At 40.7% G+C, this 19,043-nt stretch overlaps 1 protein-coding gene across 1 annotated transcript; it reads left to right on the top strand.

Moving 5' to 3' along the window:
* The first annotated feature begins 9,255 nt into the window (after positions 1 to 9,255).
* On the top strand, positions 9,256 to 16,982 carry LOC139712573 (gamma-butyrobetaine dioxygenase-like). The gene is made up of 6 exons (XM_071624381.1): positions 9,256 to 9,543; positions 12,942 to 13,321; positions 13,527 to 13,632; positions 14,169 to 14,371; positions 15,354 to 15,520; positions 16,807 to 16,982. Exons 1-6 carry the CDS (start codon positions 9,256 to 9,258, stop codon positions 16,980 to 16,982), a joined length of 1,320 nt encoding a protein of 439 aa, XP_071480482.1.
* Positions 16,983 to 19,043: the final 2,061 nt, after the last annotated feature.

Below are 19,043 nucleotides of genomic sequence, written 5' to 3' on the forward strand. Positions count from 1 at the left end.
CTATGATATATCAAGCCAAGTTTTGGTGACTAAAAACAAAGAGGGAGTAAATAAAGACGAAAATATTTTATTTTTCTCTCATGACATGGGGAAAAGAAAAAAAAACAAAAACGAGGCCTTGAGACCAGCCCGCGAGTGCCTGCATGGATGCAAAAGCAGGGGGTACTTGATATCAAAGTCATAGTGTTAATATCTCCCCGTTTCGACGGGAACAATCTGTCGGCAGAACTTTCGGGGAATCTCATTTGCGTTTTTGGTAATTTTCCCTGAATGTTTTTGTTTTTTGCCCTGCGGAGGTGGAAATGTGTGTGTGCGTGGGGGGGGGGGGGGAGGGGTGAGGAAAAACAAGACAACTGTTGGACATCAACGGGTGCAAATAACCCCTCGAAACTCAAGTTCTATAATAGAAGTAAGTAGTGGCGGGAATGATCCCTACCAATGGACCGGATAGTCGGGCACATACTACAAAAATGGAATATTAAATTTCTGGGAAGGGCAGTCATTTGGAAGACAGCACAATTAACGAAAGAATGAAAAAACTTTTCTTTTTATTTCTTCAATAAAAATGTGCAAAATCGTACTATGAGAAAAAAATAAAACCCCTCAGACCCGTGGATTTCCACGGGTTCTGCTAGTTTGGAAATAATAATCTAAAGATGCAGGCTACCACCTATCAGAATACAAAATAAATTAATTTATGAGTAAAATAAGGGCAAATGGGCCAAAAAAAAATAATAATAATAAGCGGAAGTGAAGTGAAAAAGTCGATCCCGATCAACACGATTAAGAAGCACGATTAGAAAAGATTTGCTGCATTTGGATACGATCCTAGACGATCTGATGCGATGATCACGATCAAAAACTAATCGTGTTAATCGTAGAAAATTTTTGAACCGTCCAAAATTTTCCTACGATCAACGCGATTGCCACGATTGACCTTAAGATCTTATACAATCTGATAAGACCATCACGCTTGCTGCACGATTAAGACCACGATTTCAATCGTGGCGCCAATCGTGATAGTGGGAACCCCGCTTAAAGGGCTGACCCACGGTCAGAGTGAGGAGTACAGCGCCCTCTACCGCCCTAGCTGACGATTCTGTCTTGATCTATCATATCTCCCTATCACTATCTTCACCCTATCTGCTAATCTCTTTCCACTGTCCCCCTTTCGATGATATCCCTGCCTGCTAAGCTCCTATCTAAACCTAGGCCGATAGGAAAGGCGCCCGCCCCCGGAAAAGCCCGAGACTTATCCGTGGGTCGACTTGAGGGTCCTAGGCCTTCCTGTCGACGGGAACGGCGTATCCCTGCACTTCGGTACAGGAGTGGGCAGGTGATATCTGATTCCTTTCTACCTATTTCTCTCTACAATACGTACGTGTGTGTATGTATGAGTGTATGTATGTGTTTGCATATGAATGTACAGGCAATTCTTATGTATACACAAGTGCTTTGAGCACATAAGTTTAAAAAAAAATCTCACAGCCACTCATCTATAACAGAAAATGATTAATGTAGCTAAATAAATTTATGTATAGGTCTATCATAATTATATTATCTGATATAATGTAAAAGTAACAAAGTACGCAATATGATTATGTCACAACAAACGCATATATATATATACTAGCAGCACCCGTGGAAATCCACGGGTCTGAGGGGTTTTATTTTTTTTCTCATAATACGATTTTGCACATTTTTATTGAAGAAATAAAAAGAAAAGTCTTCTCATTCTTTCGTTAATGTGCTGTCTTCTAAATGACCACCTTTCCCAGAAATTTTATAATACATTTTTGTAGTATATGCCCGGCGATCCGGTCCATTGGTAGGGATCATTCCCGCCACTACTTGCTTTTATTATAGAACTTGAGTTTCGAGGGGTTATTTGCACCCGTTGAAGTCCAACAGTTGTCTTGTTGCCCCTCACCCCTCACGCACACACACATTTCCACCTCCGCAGGGCAAAAAACAAAAACATTCAGGGAAAATTACCAAAAACGCAAATGAGATTCCCCGAAAGTTCTGCCCACAGGTTGTTCCCGTCGAAACGGGAAGATATTAACACTATGACTTTGATTACCCCCTGCTCTTGCATCCACGCGGGCACACGCGGGAATCCACGGCTGGTCTCAAGGCCTCGGTTTGTTTTGTGTTTTTTTTTTTCATGTTTCTTTTCCCCACGTTATGAGAGAAAAATAAGATATTTTCGTCTTCATAATTTTGCTCCCTCCTTTTTGTTTTTAATCACCAAAACTTAGCTTGATATATCATAAAGAACTACATCTGCTTCAGACTGTACATTATCATAATTAATATTAGGCCTACAATTATTGCTCCTATTATTGTTATTATTATATTATCATTATCATTATCCTTATTATTATCATTATTATTATTATTATTATTATCATCATCATTGTTATTATTTGGGGAGGGGGAGATCATAGTCATCAGGTTTAATAGGCACCCGTGGGAGTAGGGTCTCACGACCTCGTATTTTTTTTTCTTTAATATTTGTCCCATGTTATGGAAGAAAGAAGAATATATACATCACTGCATTCGTCTTCATTTGCTCCCTCTTTTTTTTTTGTCACCAAAACTTGGTTTGATAGACCATAGAACCACACATTCTATTTCCACTTGCAATTTTAAAAATAGGCGGTCGGCAATGCGAGGTTTTCCTCTACGTCCACTCATCTTATGAATATGTATGATTACATCAGCTCTGCAGTAAACGAATGGACACAGCTGCGCGTGTAATCTGATATGGAAGGGTACGATCGGCAAATATATTTAGCCGCGTCCTAAACAGTCTGCGTACAATGACATCGGACTTGAGAGCAAACGGCGAGCAAACTAAATGACGTACCTGAGCTGCATATAGTATTCTGCAGTTGTGCAAAATACAATTAAATAACAACGTTCGTTGTTTTCATTTGGGGACGCCGATAATGGCGAACTATACGTAAATGCCCTTGCAGTCCATATCACGCACACACAGATTCGTGTAACCATCGTCAATACATTACATACAGTACACGTAACAGGCGGAGGCAAAGGTACATCACAGAACTATACACACAGTGTAGAGTGTGTAGAGTTCTGCGAGGTACATCGTGTGTGTGTGCGTGCGCGTCCGCCGGAAGATGTCAGAGATTTCGCTGCACCATCATCTTTAGTATCCCCCAGTGTCTCTGCAAGCTAAAAGATGGAAGATCGAGAAAGCAGGAGGCCAGCGCAGGTTCCGTGAATATTGAAACGCTCGGCTCTTTCGTCACGCACAAAAATGCATTATGCATGTAGCTAATTAATTTTTCTTTTTCGTCCTCGACGTCGACACGGAGGCGGAGAGGAGACGAAACCCGCGCCATTCGATGTAGGATACTCTCCTGCGGCCGACGGCACCGGTCGCAGCTGCCCGGAGCCGACGGCTCGGGAGGAGATAGACAAACCAGCAACGCCGGAATAAAACAGGAAATACATAAGGCCGCGACAACAACAACAACTTCGAGTATTATAGTAGTAGACTAGCAGCACCCGTGGAAATCCACGGGTCTGAGGGGTTTTATTTTTTTTCTCATAATACGATTTTGCACATTTTTATTGAAGAAATAAAAAGAAAAGTCTTCTCATTCTTTCGTTAATTGTGCTGTCTTCTAAATGACCACCCTTCCCAGAAATTTTATAATACATTTTTGTAGTATATGCCAGGCGATCCGGTCCATTGGTAGGGATCATTCCCGCCACTACTTGCTTTTATTATAGAACTTGAGTTTCGAGGGGTTATTTGCACCCGTTGAAGTCCAACAATTGTCTTGTTGCCCCTCACCCCTCCCCCCACCCTCACGCACACGCACACTTCCACCTCCGCAGGGCAAAAAACAAAAACATTCAGGGAAAAATTACCAAAAACGCAAATGAGATTCCCCGAAAGTTCTGCCCACAGGTTGTTCCCGTCGAAACGGGAAGATATTAACACTATGACTTTGATTACCCCCTGCTCTTGCATCCACGCGGGCACCCGCGGGAATCCACGGCTGGTCTCAAGTTTGTTTTGTTTTGTTTTGTGTTTTTTTATGTTTCTTTTCCCCACGTTATGAGAGAAAAATAAGATATTTTCGTCTTCATAATTTTGCTCCCTCCTTTTTGTTTTTAATCACCAAAACTTGGCTTGATATATCATATTAATATAGAACTACATCTGCTTCAGATTGTACATTATCATAATTAATATTAGGCCTACAATTATTGCTCCTATTATTGTTATTATTATATCATTATTATCATTATCCTTATCATCATTATCATTATTATTATTATTATTATTATTATTATTATTATCATCATCATTGTTATTATTTGGGGAGGGGGAGATCATAGTCATCAGGTTTAATAGGCACCCGTGGGAGTAGGTTCTCACGACCTCGTATTTTTTTTCTTTAATATTTTTCCCATGTTATGGAAGAAAGAAGAATATATACATCACTGCATTCGTCCTCATTTGCTCCCTCTTTTTTTTTTGTCACCAAAACTTGGTTTGATAGACCATAGAACCACACATTCTATTTCCACTTGCAATTTTAAAAATAGGCGGTCGGCAAAGCGAGGTTTTCCTCTACGTCCGCTCATCTTATGAATATGTATGACTACAGCAGCTCTGCAGTAAACGAATGGACACAGCTGCGCGTGTAATCTGATATGTAAGGGTACGTCGGCAAATGTATTTAGCCGCGTCCTAAACAGTCTGCGTACAATGACACCGGACTTGAGAGCAAACGGCGAGCAAACTAAATGACGTACCTGAGCTGCATAACAGAATTCTGCAGTTGTGCAAAATACAATTACATAACCAACGTTCGTTGTTTTCATTTGGGGACGCCAATAATGGCGAACTGTACGTAAATGCCCTTGTAGTCCATATCACGCACACACAGATTCGTGTAACCATCGTCAATACATTCAGTACACGTAACAGGCGGAGGCAAAGGTACATCACAGAACTATACACACAGTGTAGAGTGTGTATAGAGTTCTGCGAGGTACATTGTGTGTGTGCGTGCGCGTCCGCCGGAAGATGTCAGAGATTTCGCTGCACCATCATCTTTAGTATCCCCCAGTGTCTCTGCAAGCTAAAAGATGGAAGATCGAGAAAGCAGGAGGCCAGCGCAGGTTCCGTGAATATTGAAACGCTCGGCTCTTTCGTCACGCACAAAAATGCATTATGCATGTAGCTAATTAATTTTTCTTTTTCGTCCTCGACGTCGACACGGAGGCGGAGAGGGGACGAAACCCGCGCCATTCGATGTAGGATACTCTCCTGCGGCCGACGGCACCGGTCGCAACTGCCCGGAGCCGACGGCTCGGGAGGAGATAGAGAAACCAGCAACGCCGAAATAAAACAGGAAATACATAAGGCCGCGACAACAACAACAACTTCGAGTATTATAGTATAGGATATATATATATGTATATATATATATATATATATATATATATTGACGTGATATCGAAGAAGACTTTATTAATACGAACAAAGAGGATTAGAGACAGGAGGAGAAAAAGTAGAGATGAATAGACAAACAGATACAGCGTATAGATAGATATAATTTAGATAGGAGTATGGATCGATAGAGAGAGGGAGGGAGGGAAGGAGAGATAGAGAATAAAGATAGACGCAATAGAGAGGCCTATATCGATATTCATATTAACATAGTTCATAGTTATTAGTTAGTATGTTAGTTAGCTTGTAAGATAGACAGATAGGCCTATAGATAGAGAACGATAGATGGATGGATAATGGACTGCAACGAATACTTCACACTGGGTAGATAAATCAATTTTTTTTTCCTTCAATGATTTGGTGCGACTAACCCAATGCACGGTTATCGCGCGGCGACCCAGACCCAATAACATGCCCCGGATCCTCGGTCTAACCACGCATGTGACATTGTTATATTCCTATCCCTCCCCTGACCTATAGCATGTGTAGTTTTGTTTAATATAAGTTAAATAATAGGTTGGTCTGACAAAAAAAGAGTAAAATCTTACGAGTTCAACGGTAAAATTTGACTGAAATCGGATGAAAAATAAGGAAGTTATGATATCTTTAAGTTTTGCTAATTTCTGCAAAACAGTTCTTGTACAGTGAATATGAATATGCAAATGAGTGAGCTAACCATGTCATACCCTTACAATTTTCCACTGATCATGTACAAAAAAAGTTACGATCAGTTAGATATATACGAGGATTTGAGCCCCGGGCAAATTTGCGTTTGAATGAAAAACGGGAAATTTCATAATTTTATGTATAAACTATACGGTAAGTTGTGAGGGAATGACACGCTCACTTTGCAATTTACATATTCATATTGACTCTTCAAGAACTGTTTCCCCCCAAAATATCGAAACTTCAAAATGTCATAACTTCCTTATTTTTCATCCGATTTCGTTCAAAATATGCCGTTGAACTCGAAATATTTTATTCTTTCTTATCAGACTAACTTATATTTGGACTGAAATTTCCCCTTTGATGAATTGGGCTTTCTGCCAAACCAGTCCTATCTTTGCGATCAAAGTTTCCGTAGCATTATAATTACAGGTTTGTTATGAGTATATCATTCTTAATTAATGTTGATAAGTAAACATGAGGTAGGCCTACATAATAGCATTATCCTCAAGAGGAAGAAAACTGCACGTGTTTTCTTTTTTCCATAATCTGACAAATAGTACGACCAAGGAGGCGGGACCACCTCTCAGATATAGGCCTACGCCGGTGCAGGAGCTGGGGATGAAAGATACCTATGGCCGATAACAACTCACTAGCTGTTAACGGTTAATGAGTTAAACGTGATTACAACAGTCATTATCTTCACGGTCAAGCAACCTTTCGTAATGGGGGCAGTAAACCTTGCTCATGTTTCAGATCACCTTGCACATCACATAACAACTGCGATATGGGTGAGGATAGATTATAGGCCTTCATTGTACTCAAGGTTTTACGCAATTTTGCGTTTGGACTATAGACAGTTACGCAATAAGTATGCAGCAATGCACCGTAATACCCAGAGTCACAGATAGTTGTGTGTTTGTTTTGAAGTTGATCAATAGTACCCACTGCACACTGAGCTGGCTCACCTTCAACAGGGAGGCGTAGAACAGCTCCCCACCTCCCTGCCTTCAATAACAACTCAATAGACAACCTGGTTAGTATTGATAATTTCGATTGATGAAATCGAATCTATAAAACATTCAACAATCATTAAGTTCGTCCGTTGTCAAAGGGAGTATTGTTCTTCCATTGCATAATACAGTTGTATTACAATGCAGCGCCGTATAGTAATATAGTGCCTATAGTTCAAACGAAACCTTTTGTCTGAGATGTTCTCATTGCACGTATTCTGGCATTGATTACAGTTAGTTTGCTCCAGAAGCAAACAAACTGCAATAATTTTGTCCTATTTCTTACTATCAATGAACAAATGGGTAAAACCTTCCTTCAGAAAAAAAAAGAAGAAATAGTAGTAAAAATGGGACTTCAGTCCATTGATTTCAAGTCGAGTTATCTATTCGAAGGACCCACATTTGCCATGAACAACAGGCATCATTTCAATTGTATAACTTGCAAGCGTCAAAAATCCCTGATGGAATCCCATTATCTTTTTCTCATTTTTGCACTAAGCGTCAAAAATGATATGTGACCCATGGCAATATATAACCTACATGTAATATGTGAAGGTGATGGAGTCGATTAGTAATATATCTTATTTTGTTGCATTTCCATTGTAACTTTATCATTAAAAATGGTAGCCAACAGAGCAATAAAGATTATAGCTTGGGAAGAAGGGTGAGTAGGCCTATACCAAATTGGTGTGACTAATGGGAGAGTATGATCAGATAATGTTTTATTGCATTCGCACAGAACTCTCGTCTACTATGTGACTGGAGTTGTTGCATTAATTAAACAGTGAATGGTCACTCTCGAATTAATCAAGCGAATCCAGGCTTGGCCTGCGATGGCTGGACTCCACATGGAGCAATGCTTAGCAGTAGGAGGTCAGACTTTTATTGTGACGTCACGGTGCCGATTCGTTCGTTTCATAATTATCACTCTTAAACGTGAAAAAGGAAATCAGATCACGACTCTTTGCGTGTGACTGTGGTCGGGAATAACAAACAACGGACTTGAGGTTAGTGACAATTATATTGATAATCTAAATTCTGTTGTTTTAATTTGTGTGTTATTGTTTTAGCCACTTGTGATGTCGTCGATTGCAGCGTACGTAGAAACATCGAAAAACGATCACTGAATCAGCATGACAAGTGGTAAGGGGGATATCAGTTTAATTATGTCTTCTAAGAGGATGTTTTTTGCTGGCGTTGGTTCAATTGTTTGTCTGCTTGCAGAATAACTTTAAAAAAAAGTATGGGCGGATTTGGCTGAAATGTTCCAATTTCTTTCTAATTTTCAATACACCTGTACTGAGAATAATGTGCCATCGTCGTATCATGCATCCCGCAATAATCCCGCTGTAATTTCAAAACATGTATCGTCATGACAAAGTTGGATAGTGGTAATGGCATGGAAAAATCTGAAGCATGTGAAAAAGATGATTAATACAGTATCGTTTTTAGGTTATCCCGGAACTGTGTCGACCATAGAACTCGTTGTTGCCGCTCTGCCAAACGGAGAGAGAGACCAGGGCCCTGTCTCTTAAAACTTGTGATAGAAATCAATCAATCACAAATCTCTTGAAAGGTGCAATCAATCATACGCAACCTGTGATTGATTTCAATCATAAATCTTTTATAAGATGGGTTTGCATTCAATCGTAAAGTTGCGATTGATTTGAATCAATCACAAGTCTTTATAAGACGGGGCCCAGTCATATCACACACACACACACACAAAAACAACAACAACCACTTCTTGTTTTCCTGAGGTATATGACTATACACTGTATTTAATACCGCGGATCTATTGTGTATGCCAAGGGTGGTGTAGTGCCTTGCATAATTTGTGAAAGCGCAGCAGCACGCGAGAGAGAAGGGTTGTACGTACCATAGTACGATGACAGCAACAAAAGGCAATTGGCAATTGCGTTATCACGAAGAGTCGGAATAAACAAATACAACTCGTAGCACTGACATTGTTGCGATAAGGCATATTGGAAGGGAGTGAAGAGTTTTTACCATCCGCCACCTCTTTCAGTTTGCGGTGGTAGCCGATCCCTGCAGCACCGAAGAAAAATCAGCATGGAGCATATGGAGACTACCGCTTACCGCTCTGACGCAAACTTCTTTCCGACGTCGGAATGGAAGTCGGGTAGACGTGTGAAGTACGTGAAGACGTCACCGAAGACGGGATTGCTCCTGGTAGAATGGGACGACGACGTCATCGAACGGACGATGACGGTGCAGTCGCCGTCGGAAAAGAGGGCGAGGACAACTCTCTGCGGCTCGTCGACATCGTATCCCTACATATGGCTGAGAGATTTTTGCCACTGCGAAGAGTGCTTTGACGAGAAATCAGAAACGAAAAGGGTGAGAGGTATTTATGTTCATTTACATCATAACGTTGTTATTTGCTGTATTTTTATAGGCTATTATAGGCACATTTTACAATGGACATATTCAGCATTCGATATCGACAGAGAAAACGCTGAAATAACGTATTGAAGTTATGAGAGCGAAGAAGACATTATTTAATAGTTTCAATGACAACTATTTGGAATTGGCTCACTCTCTGAAATGGTATAATGATCTATAGGTATAGATAGAGAATATTGTCACAATAAATAACAGCTTGCACCATCTGCATCGATGGAGGTTGTTGAAAGTATTCACACACACAAAAAAAACCCGAACATGCATATAACATGCTGAAGACTCGACCCTCCAAGTGTGACTACTTAACGTCTGATTTATAACAGTCGTCAATCAAAACAAAGCCACAGATTAGAATCAATGTTTTTAAAAAAAAGATAAGGGGCCTATGTTCACGTTTTAGTAGGAGTCAATTTCCATCACAATCTGGCAGAACTGCAGGCGAAATTTCAAAGTACATAAAGACTGCAATGTTGGTCTTTTATATATCATTATCTCTTTACGTTTCGCATTTCACAGTACGCTTGATATTAATGTGTGCGAGTGTTATGTTGTCCAAATCTGCAAACATGTGAAATATGAATTCAAACTGATTAATGTAAGTCTGACATAGTAAGGCCTAATTTTCGACTTTTTCTTGTAGAAGATTTTGCCACTTTGTATATTTTTCAGCCGACGAGGTAGTGCAGTTTCTTCGCAAATTGGTATAGAATCTTGAGGAGTGTCATCCTTAATAATCTCCAGTTCATCTCAATAGTTATATGTAATGTTCAGTGGAACTGCCCAGTGCCCTGCGCCGTATTTATAGCACAACGGTATACATTGTTCCTTTTGATACGTCTCGCTCATTACACCGTGGAGCTATACTGTATAGCTCCAGGCCTATCATATTGGTCATCTCCTTACAATCGCAACTGTAAATCAATGATTGCCCGGTGGTGCGGTATATGCAGATACAATGTTTGGGGTGAACTGTCAAATAGAGTATCTCGAAAATAGATAAAATACTTGTACACCTATAGGGAGGTAGCCCCACCTCCCTGGTATCACTTTTGGTATCATTAGTGGTCCCCGCGACGCGGGGACAGCCACAAGAGATCTTATCTTTTTTAGGACTGACCGTTCGATCTCATCTGTCCCCGAGCTGTGGGGGCATTTGGGGGCTTGGAGCGAGCTCTGCCACTTGAATTCAGGCATAGCGCATGCGCACTTTGATGACCACAGCTGGACGCTATCGATTGCGCCCCAAGGTCACTCTCCCCTCCAAATCTTGTCCCAGTACCCCACTTGCTTCGCGGGGACGAGGGGACAAGTCCCAGTGAGCGTTCACATTATGGTTTTGGAGGAGAAAGTCCCGCGGCGTGGGACTTTCTGCCACTTTCTGGAGCTGCCGGGGTCTATCTGCCACCTCGCCAACGTATTTGATCATTGTGAATGTCTGCCTTGAACTTAGTCTGGTTGCCAGACCCTTTGCCAACTGCACTCCTTTTACGAAATGCGACGAAATCTCTGCATTTATCAAAGCCTACGGCAAAGGCTCATCTGCAAGACCGTCCAGCTAAACCTGTTACTCCTTTTGTCGTTGGAAAACGGGACTAGCAGATTGTCTGGAAGCCAGACTATATTGAAATGTGTGTATTGTGAATCGCAATGACAAACGTTTCTGAATTCTACACGAGTGAAAAACCTGTTGCACACTAAAATCAGGGAGGTGGTCCACCTCCCTCGTAGTCTTTTGTCTGTGCTTGTATTCTCTCCATGATGCACATATTCTTTTCTCCATTGTATATATATATATATATATATATATATATATATGTATATATATATACATACATATATACATATATACATATATATATATATATATATATATATATATATATGTTTATAACCTTGTACTTTGAAGTGATTGTGCTGCATTTTTATTGTATATGCACGGACTTGCAGGATAACAGCCACTGACTGAACACGTTTGTAGTGGCTACAGCGATGAAATAAAACTTAAATTAAATGAAATAGAATGATTGTAACTCTATAGAACCATGGCCTGGATTAAAGCTGCTAAGGCCTAAGCGGCTTTGCATTCAGGCTGGATTACTTGTTTGGCAACATCTTCCGTAGACGGTTTTTATAGGAATGTCGTTCAGACAAAAAAAAAAAAAAAAAAAAAAGCTACACACACACACACACACGCAAAGTGTGTCAAATAGTAATGAACAGTCTCGTTGTATTGTGATAAAAATAGAAGGATTAGATAATTATTCACTTTTATTCGGCACAACTCGTAACTTCCGAGAGAGAGAAAGAAACAGAAATACAGGATATCATAATGTTTGAGTACGATCTTCGATTGCTGAAAAAAAAAGTCAGCTTATTTATACGTTTACGTCGTTTGTGCTATACACTCTTAAAACATCCGGGTCAAAACTGACCCGGAAAGGGGTCCGTTGGGGTCACACCCTGTTCCGGGTCAGAAATGACAAGGAAGTGGGTCTGATTATGACCCCATTCAGAGGCATGAATTGGGTCAGGGTGACCCCATTCCGGTTCTTCATGACCAAATTCCAAGTCATTTTTGACCCGGAACGGGTTGTGACCCCAACGGACCCGGTTCAGGGTCAGTTCTGACCCGGATTTTTTAAGAGTGTACCACTTAACTGATAAAAGTAATAAAATGTTTAATATTACAACTTTTGTGTGCTGTTTCTATCGTTCCACTTCTGTCACATCACGAGTAGTTGTAGCCTCAGTATCCAGCAATGATAACGTTTACCGTATATCCTCCGATTTTTCCTCAAATTTTTCTGGTGTGTGCAATATAACAATAACAACAATAATCATGCATTCATTAAGTCCACATCGAAACGTTTGGGCCTAGAATATATACCCTTTCAGAAATCAATAGTTTAAAAACCTGGCACCCTCAAAGTATAGCATTTGTCTCCACCCGATTTTAGCAGATCGATCAAAACGTTGAAAGAAAGAAAGGAGAATCTTATGCAATCACGGTTTTATCATCACTATAAAAAAAAAGGTGGAAAGTCAACAAAATAATTTGTGATTGATTGTTTGAAGTAGGACCTACTTACTCTGACATAAATTTGCAGTCAAGTCAATTGCGTCATAACTATGCCTGCCAGCACATTTATATCAATTCTCCATGTTTAATGCATAATTGTTTTTCTTCTCAAGTTGGCCTAATTGATTTCAACAAAGAAATGTCTGGCAGGGGAAAAGAAAATCGCCTGATGCGCTCTCAAGAATGACATTTACACCTTCTCGATGTACCATGCACACTCATCACATTGATGTGTACATTTATGGTTTTACAGACAAATTTGCAGGATCTCGACATCAACGTCGCGATCGAAGACGCCAGCGTCGATGGGAACGGTTCACGGGTCAGTATAAGGTGGAGCGACGGCCACGCGAGCATCTACCCGGCCGCCTGGCTCTGGTGCCATCAGTTCCTCGACACTAAAGTAGATCCCTTCATCGATATGCCGCAAGAGATCTGGAACTCGGACACCATACCAACCCGTCTGCAAAAGTTTAACTATGACGCAATCATGACGTCGGACAAGGTGATGTGTGATTGGTTGATGCAAGTCAAAGTTCTCGGGCTGGCCCTGATTGAGAACGCGCCACAGAGGACGGGGACGCTACGGGAGATAGGAAGACGCGTGGGCTACCTCAAAGATTGCAATTTCGGGTATGGCAAACACCAAAACGCATGATAATGGAATGTAACTGTGTATACAACTAGAAACGTTCGCGGCATACAGCATTATATTGTTATTCATTGCTATAAAACCACCACCACCACAACTACTACTGTTGCTTTATTTGTTTGCTTGTTTTATTTTCGTTTTGCTTTCATCCATAGGTACATATCTCTTTGTTGTTCATTCTGTTAGACTTGAATCGTCAGTCTACGCGCCAACCGATCCGTCTAATCCTGACTACACTGCCGGTAATCTCTACTTCCATACTGACCTCACTTACTACCTTCAGCAGCCAGGGGTAATTGTCACGTCGTTCCTCTCATAAACAGGACAGCTAGCTTTCGATTCTCTTGGCATCAATTAAACCAATTATCCTTAAGGTTTACCATGTAAGCCTACTTACTCAAGGGCATTTAAATCGTTACAGAACTGTTTGAGATTATTTATTTCAGTTCATTTCATGGCATGCGGCTGGAATATTTGCATACTGAGAAGTAAATTGACAAGCAAGTATTAGAGAACGTTTTTAGAGAAAGATTGTATGTGTGTGTGCTACTCTCTTTCCCATTGATTGACTTGTTTGTTTCTTCCTCCAAATAGTAGATTGTGACTATAAAAAAAGAGAAACTTTTTGAAAAGTTTTTTAATTGTGTGATAAATGTGTTGTAAATCACATGCACGTATTGCCGAATTGAATATGGGCCTATGACCCTGCATTGATTCATGTTCCTATACGAAATAAGCATACTCCTATACTCTATCGTATTTGCTACACTTACCTACCACAAATACACATAAATGTCGTCTTTATTCCACGTGTTATACCATCTACAGATAGAGCTATTACACTGCATAAAGCAATTCAAAGGAGTAGGAGGCGACAGCACTCTGGTGGACGGATTTAACGTAGCGACTCGATTGAAGGCTAAGGACCCGGAAGCATTTGAAGCTCTTTCCACCCAGGAGGTCGAGTTCTACCAGAATGGTTTGAGAGAACACGGGAAATACTTTCAACTGGCCAGAAATAAGATTATCCGGTAAACACAAAAGCAAAAAACTAAAAACAAAAGCAAAACAAAAACAAACAAAAACAAGACATGTAACTTAGATAAAAAACAATTATTTTGTAACATTTTTCCTCTCTATTGAATTTCTTCCCATCAATCTACACCAAATTCCTATACTCAATATCATTTTCATTTTACATCGTATAGGTGCGCTTGTGGAAATATCGTCATTTGACTAGGCCCTATGTTATTCACAATTCGATTTTTGACCACAGTTTCAGCAGACTAGTGTAGATAAGGAATATATTCATCCTAATTTGTTTTTTTACAAAAGAGATTGCCAAGAGTCATTGGGACTCTACAGCGGCACAGTTTTACAGCAACTGTGCTGTGTATAGTTACTTGTCAATATAACAAGTATACAGCCTCCCCTCCTCCCCCCCCCCCCACACACACATACACAAAACAAACATCGTTTGAAATCCAAAGAGAGTAATCACAACAAACTCAGCAAATGAATATTTGTATGTGCTCTCTATCGCCGAACAAAAAATTGCCATGTGACAAATTAGGGGGAAAATTTCTTACTGTTCGTTATTCCGAAGGTTCGTTATTCTGAAGGTTCGCTTATCAGAAAATGAATCGCGGTTTGTTATTTCGAGGGTTCGTTATTCCGAAGGTTTGTTAATGCGAACACGAAATAGGGTTCGTAATCTCGAAGGTTCGTTATTATTCACCTTCATAGACTAACAGCTTCTATACAAACAATAATGTAAAGACCAATTTCCGGACTAGAGAAAGCTCGTGACGGAGAATTATTACTACAAAGTGTTGAGATCTGAAAAAAAAAGAAAACTCAAGTCCTGTCATTTATTATGAGAAAGGGAAATGGTGTCTTATATCCTATCATGTAGATATACAAATATATGGGGAATATAAAGACTATAATTGTAATCTACAGTCCTATATTCCACTACGTATTGATATGTTTATCCATCTATTTTTACAACAGCCTTAATTCTCTGGGAGAACTAGAACAAATCTCCTACAGTAATCATTCGCGGACGTCCGTACTGCGCATGCCCGTGGAGAAAGTGGGAAAGTTTTACAAGGCTATGAAGCTCTTCATCGACCTGCTGTACGACCCGGAAAATATGTTCCTCTACAAGATGAAGCCAGGTAGGCATCAAGAGATAAAACATATGTCTGTACAAGTAGTTGGGCTTGCCTGTGATTGTTAACACTAAAGTTGTTGACGCCGGTAGACATCTGTGCCCAGCTGATGTACTTAAATTGAAGAGGAAACAAACTTGCAAACGACTTTTCATTATATTAAAGTGTCATGATACTATGGTTTAAGGTTACATATCTGATTAGCGAATTAGATGTATGTTTGTTTGTTTGTTTGATTCCATATTACATATTCTACAGATAAATCACAAACATACCAAGAACTGACTGTGCAAATTGTTGGATACTATACAAACAAACAAGAGAATGAATACATGTGAAATATGAGAATTCTGCACTGAATTTTACTGCTTATGAGGATTCCCGGAAGCTAATTTAAAAAAAAAAATCTTACGTGAGATTTATTGTTGTAACGAGTAACAAAATATGATTTAGAAAATGTATTTTGTATGTATATATATATATATATATATATATATATATATATATGAGCGGCGTGATCACCCGAGCGAAACGTTAACGCTGCTGCCGCGGCGATGCATCCAGGGGCGCTGAGAAGGCAGGGAGACAGGTATTGTTTACAACCATATAGGTCCGCATCCCCAGGTCACCATCCGCTCAATGCCCCCACCGAGCGCAATGTCCAGATGCAATGAAGGAAATGCGAAGCGTGAATCGCGAGTGCCAACAAGTCACGACGCACCTTGGTATCATGAAATCATCTTAAATGGCAGTAAGCAAAAAAGGTAAACAGAATGATATTGATAAAATGGATACCTTACTTGCTTGGAGACTGGGTGGCGACCTGGTGGCGATTCCAGTCTCTCTGGTTGCGGAGACGTCTCCACGACGTCTCCTTAGGCGCGGCCGAGTTGTGGAGACTAACTTTGTCCGCGACGTCTCCCAAACGTCTCCGCACGAACCTTTTGCGGAAACCCATGGCCGCCTACCGGCTACGATGTGGAGACGTCGCGAAGACGCCTCCACAACTGAGAATACGCCTTGGAGACGTCGCGACGTCTCCAAGACGCGTCGCGGCGACCTCCGGAGAATGAGTTATCACGTTGTGTGGAGAAGTCTTGGACGTTGCGCTGGAGTCGCCGTCGTGGTGAGAGCGCGAGCCATTTTTTTTTCTTCCGAGTCGGCGACTGATCAGTCGTGACGTCTCGTCCAGTATACATAACCTATGACAGCGTTATTATTATAGCGCTAGTATGCCTCTCTGCTTCTCACATACACAAATGAAAACACACATACCATCTCTCTTTGGGCAGGTGATATCCTCGTCATGAATAACTTCCGAGTGCTGCACGGACGTAAGGGCTTCACCATGGAGGAAGGATCAGAGCGCCACCTACAGACGGGCTATATGGACTGGGATCTAGTTTACAGCAAGCTGCGAGTTCTGCGTAGTCGAGTTGACAAGCTAGGCATGAAGGGCGAATTCTAGTCCAAAAAACATCCCCTTTGTCATGACAGTCAGTGCAGACAACAAAATACGTTAAGCATCGACTCTGGACGAATATGCAATTTTTTTGTCTTTTTAGTTTAAGTCCATAGACTCAAAATTCAATTGTGATCCAGGGGCGGATCCAGGGAGGACCGCAACCGGCGGCGCACGCCCCCCTTTATTTTTTGTTGAAACAAAAGAAATAAAAAGAAAAAAAATGGGGGAGGAGTGCGTGCGCCCCCCCCCCCCCTTCAATTTTGTAAACGCGCCCCCTCTTTACGGAGTTCCTGGATCCGCCCCTGTGATCGGATCTGTTTTTGACTTCCAAAACTTTGCATTGTGGACAAGACTCCCGACTCCAATCGGAGAACCCGAGTTCGATCCCCGAATGGGTACCTAACAACACTAGGGAAGGGAGGGGGGCTGCTGGTGAGGTCAATATGGCGTGCAACAATAGACTGTTTCTTTGATTTACTATAACTCATGGAAGTTTCTTTTCCAGCCAACAGCCGAAGTTAGTTGTTGCTCGGTCGAGCATGCCTCGGACAAGCTTTGTGGTTGCTTTGGCAACTTTTGTGAACAAAGCGAGCATAAAATCTGAATACATTACAGGACTGGTTTATTTTCTGTGTACAGTCGAGGAATAATGTCCTATAGTACATAGAAACTGGCGACATCCACCAAGGAAGCTCCGTGGAAGAAACAATGTGGGATCTTTGCTGCCAAAACACAAGATCATCTAATAGGCCTGCATCCATTTTCATCAACTCGAAATTTATGAAACTGTAGCTGCTAAAAACAGAGAAAATAATCGCAATTCTCTTATAAACTATGTGTTACGTGTTACTTTCTTGCAATGAAGTGGGCCAAAAATACATTGATTTAAAGCTGAGCACCTGGTGAATTCATATCTTAAAAGAAAACGCCATTATGTGGCTTTTTGTGGTGATGCATCACATATCAATCATGTGATGATGATTCATAATATCTTCAATTTTTTTATGCCTCCGCCAACGAAGTGGCCGGAGGCATTATGTTTTCGGATCGTCCGTCCGTACGTACGTCCGTCCGTCTGTCCCGTTTTGTTTTTGTCGATATCTCAAGAACCGTGTGGTGGTTTTACATCAAACTTGGTATGAGGGTATATCCTGGGGGGGGGGGGGGGAATAATACTTTGTTTGGATTTTAGGGTCACGGGGTCAAAGGTCAAAGGTCACAGGTTATTTTGTGAAAAAAGGTTCAAATTTTGTTTTTCTCCATATCTCGCAAATGGTTCAAGGTATCTTCATGGAACTTAGTATACATGCATGTACCGATGGGCAGTGATTATCCAGGGAAGTTGGGGGTCATGGGTCAAAGGTCAAGGTCAACTCCTCAACTACTTTCCTTATTTCTTTTAAAACTTGATGTATGCATGTATTACCAAATAAATATTCTGTGGGAAGTTTCTTGCCAAAAGGTCAAAGGTCAAAAGGTCAAAGGTCAAGTGAAAGTGCTAAATTGCACTTTTTCCTCCATATCTCGAAAGTAACTCAAGGTATCATCATGAAACTTACATATCTATGCATGTTCTACCTAACAGTGATTCTCTTTGGAACTGTGAGGTCAAAGGTCAAAGGTCAAAGGCTAGGTTTAGATAATACTATTTTACCATTTGATACTGAAATTATACGTTTTCTCAATACCTTGAAAATTACTCAATGCATAAACTTATAAAAGGGTCAAAAGTCAAGTAAAAATCATCAGTTCCCCAAATACCTGCACTCTGACGTTTTAATCATTCATCCAATTGAACCTAGTTCTAGGAAAGTGAACATTCAGCACATTTGTGGCAAACCTGTCATTTTAATATTTTGCCAATTGTGTGAAACTGTTATCACACATTGTCAAGACATTGTACGTACTATAGACCTATTAGGAGAACCATGCATTATGGCGGAGGCATACCAGTCGCCGTGTAGCGACATTTCTAGTTTGTCATGTAACGAGTGCAGGCTCACTGAAAGGATTTGATTTTCTCTGTTTAATCAGTGATGATGACCTTACTAAGAAAACCTTAAA

The sequence above is a fragment of the Diadema antillarum genome, unplaced genomic scaffold (assembly GCF_040938485.1).
Source record: "Diadema antillarum isolate AM-2024a unplaced genomic scaffold, OU_Dant_1.0 seq00001823_RagTag, whole genome shotgun sequence".
Taxonomy (NCBI): domain Eukaryota; kingdom Metazoa; phylum Echinodermata; class Echinoidea; order Diadematoida; family Diadematidae; genus Diadema; species Diadema antillarum.

What these genes read in the sequence shown, in the direction of transcription:
- LOC139712573 (XM_071624381.1), top strand. Translation starts at nt 9,256, where the DNA reads ATGGAGCATATGGAGACTACCGCTTACCGCTCTGACGCAAACTTCTTT. An exon ending in ACTACCTTCAGCAGCCAGGG is followed by an intron (nt 13,633 to 14,168) that starts GTAATTGTCACG and finishes TACCATCTACAG; the next exon opens with ATAGAGCTATTACACTGCAT. An exon ending in CCTCTACAAGATGAAGCCAG is followed by an intron (nt 15,521 to 16,806) that starts GTAGGCATCAAG and finishes CTCTTTGGGCAG; the next exon opens with GTGATATCCTCGTCATGAAT.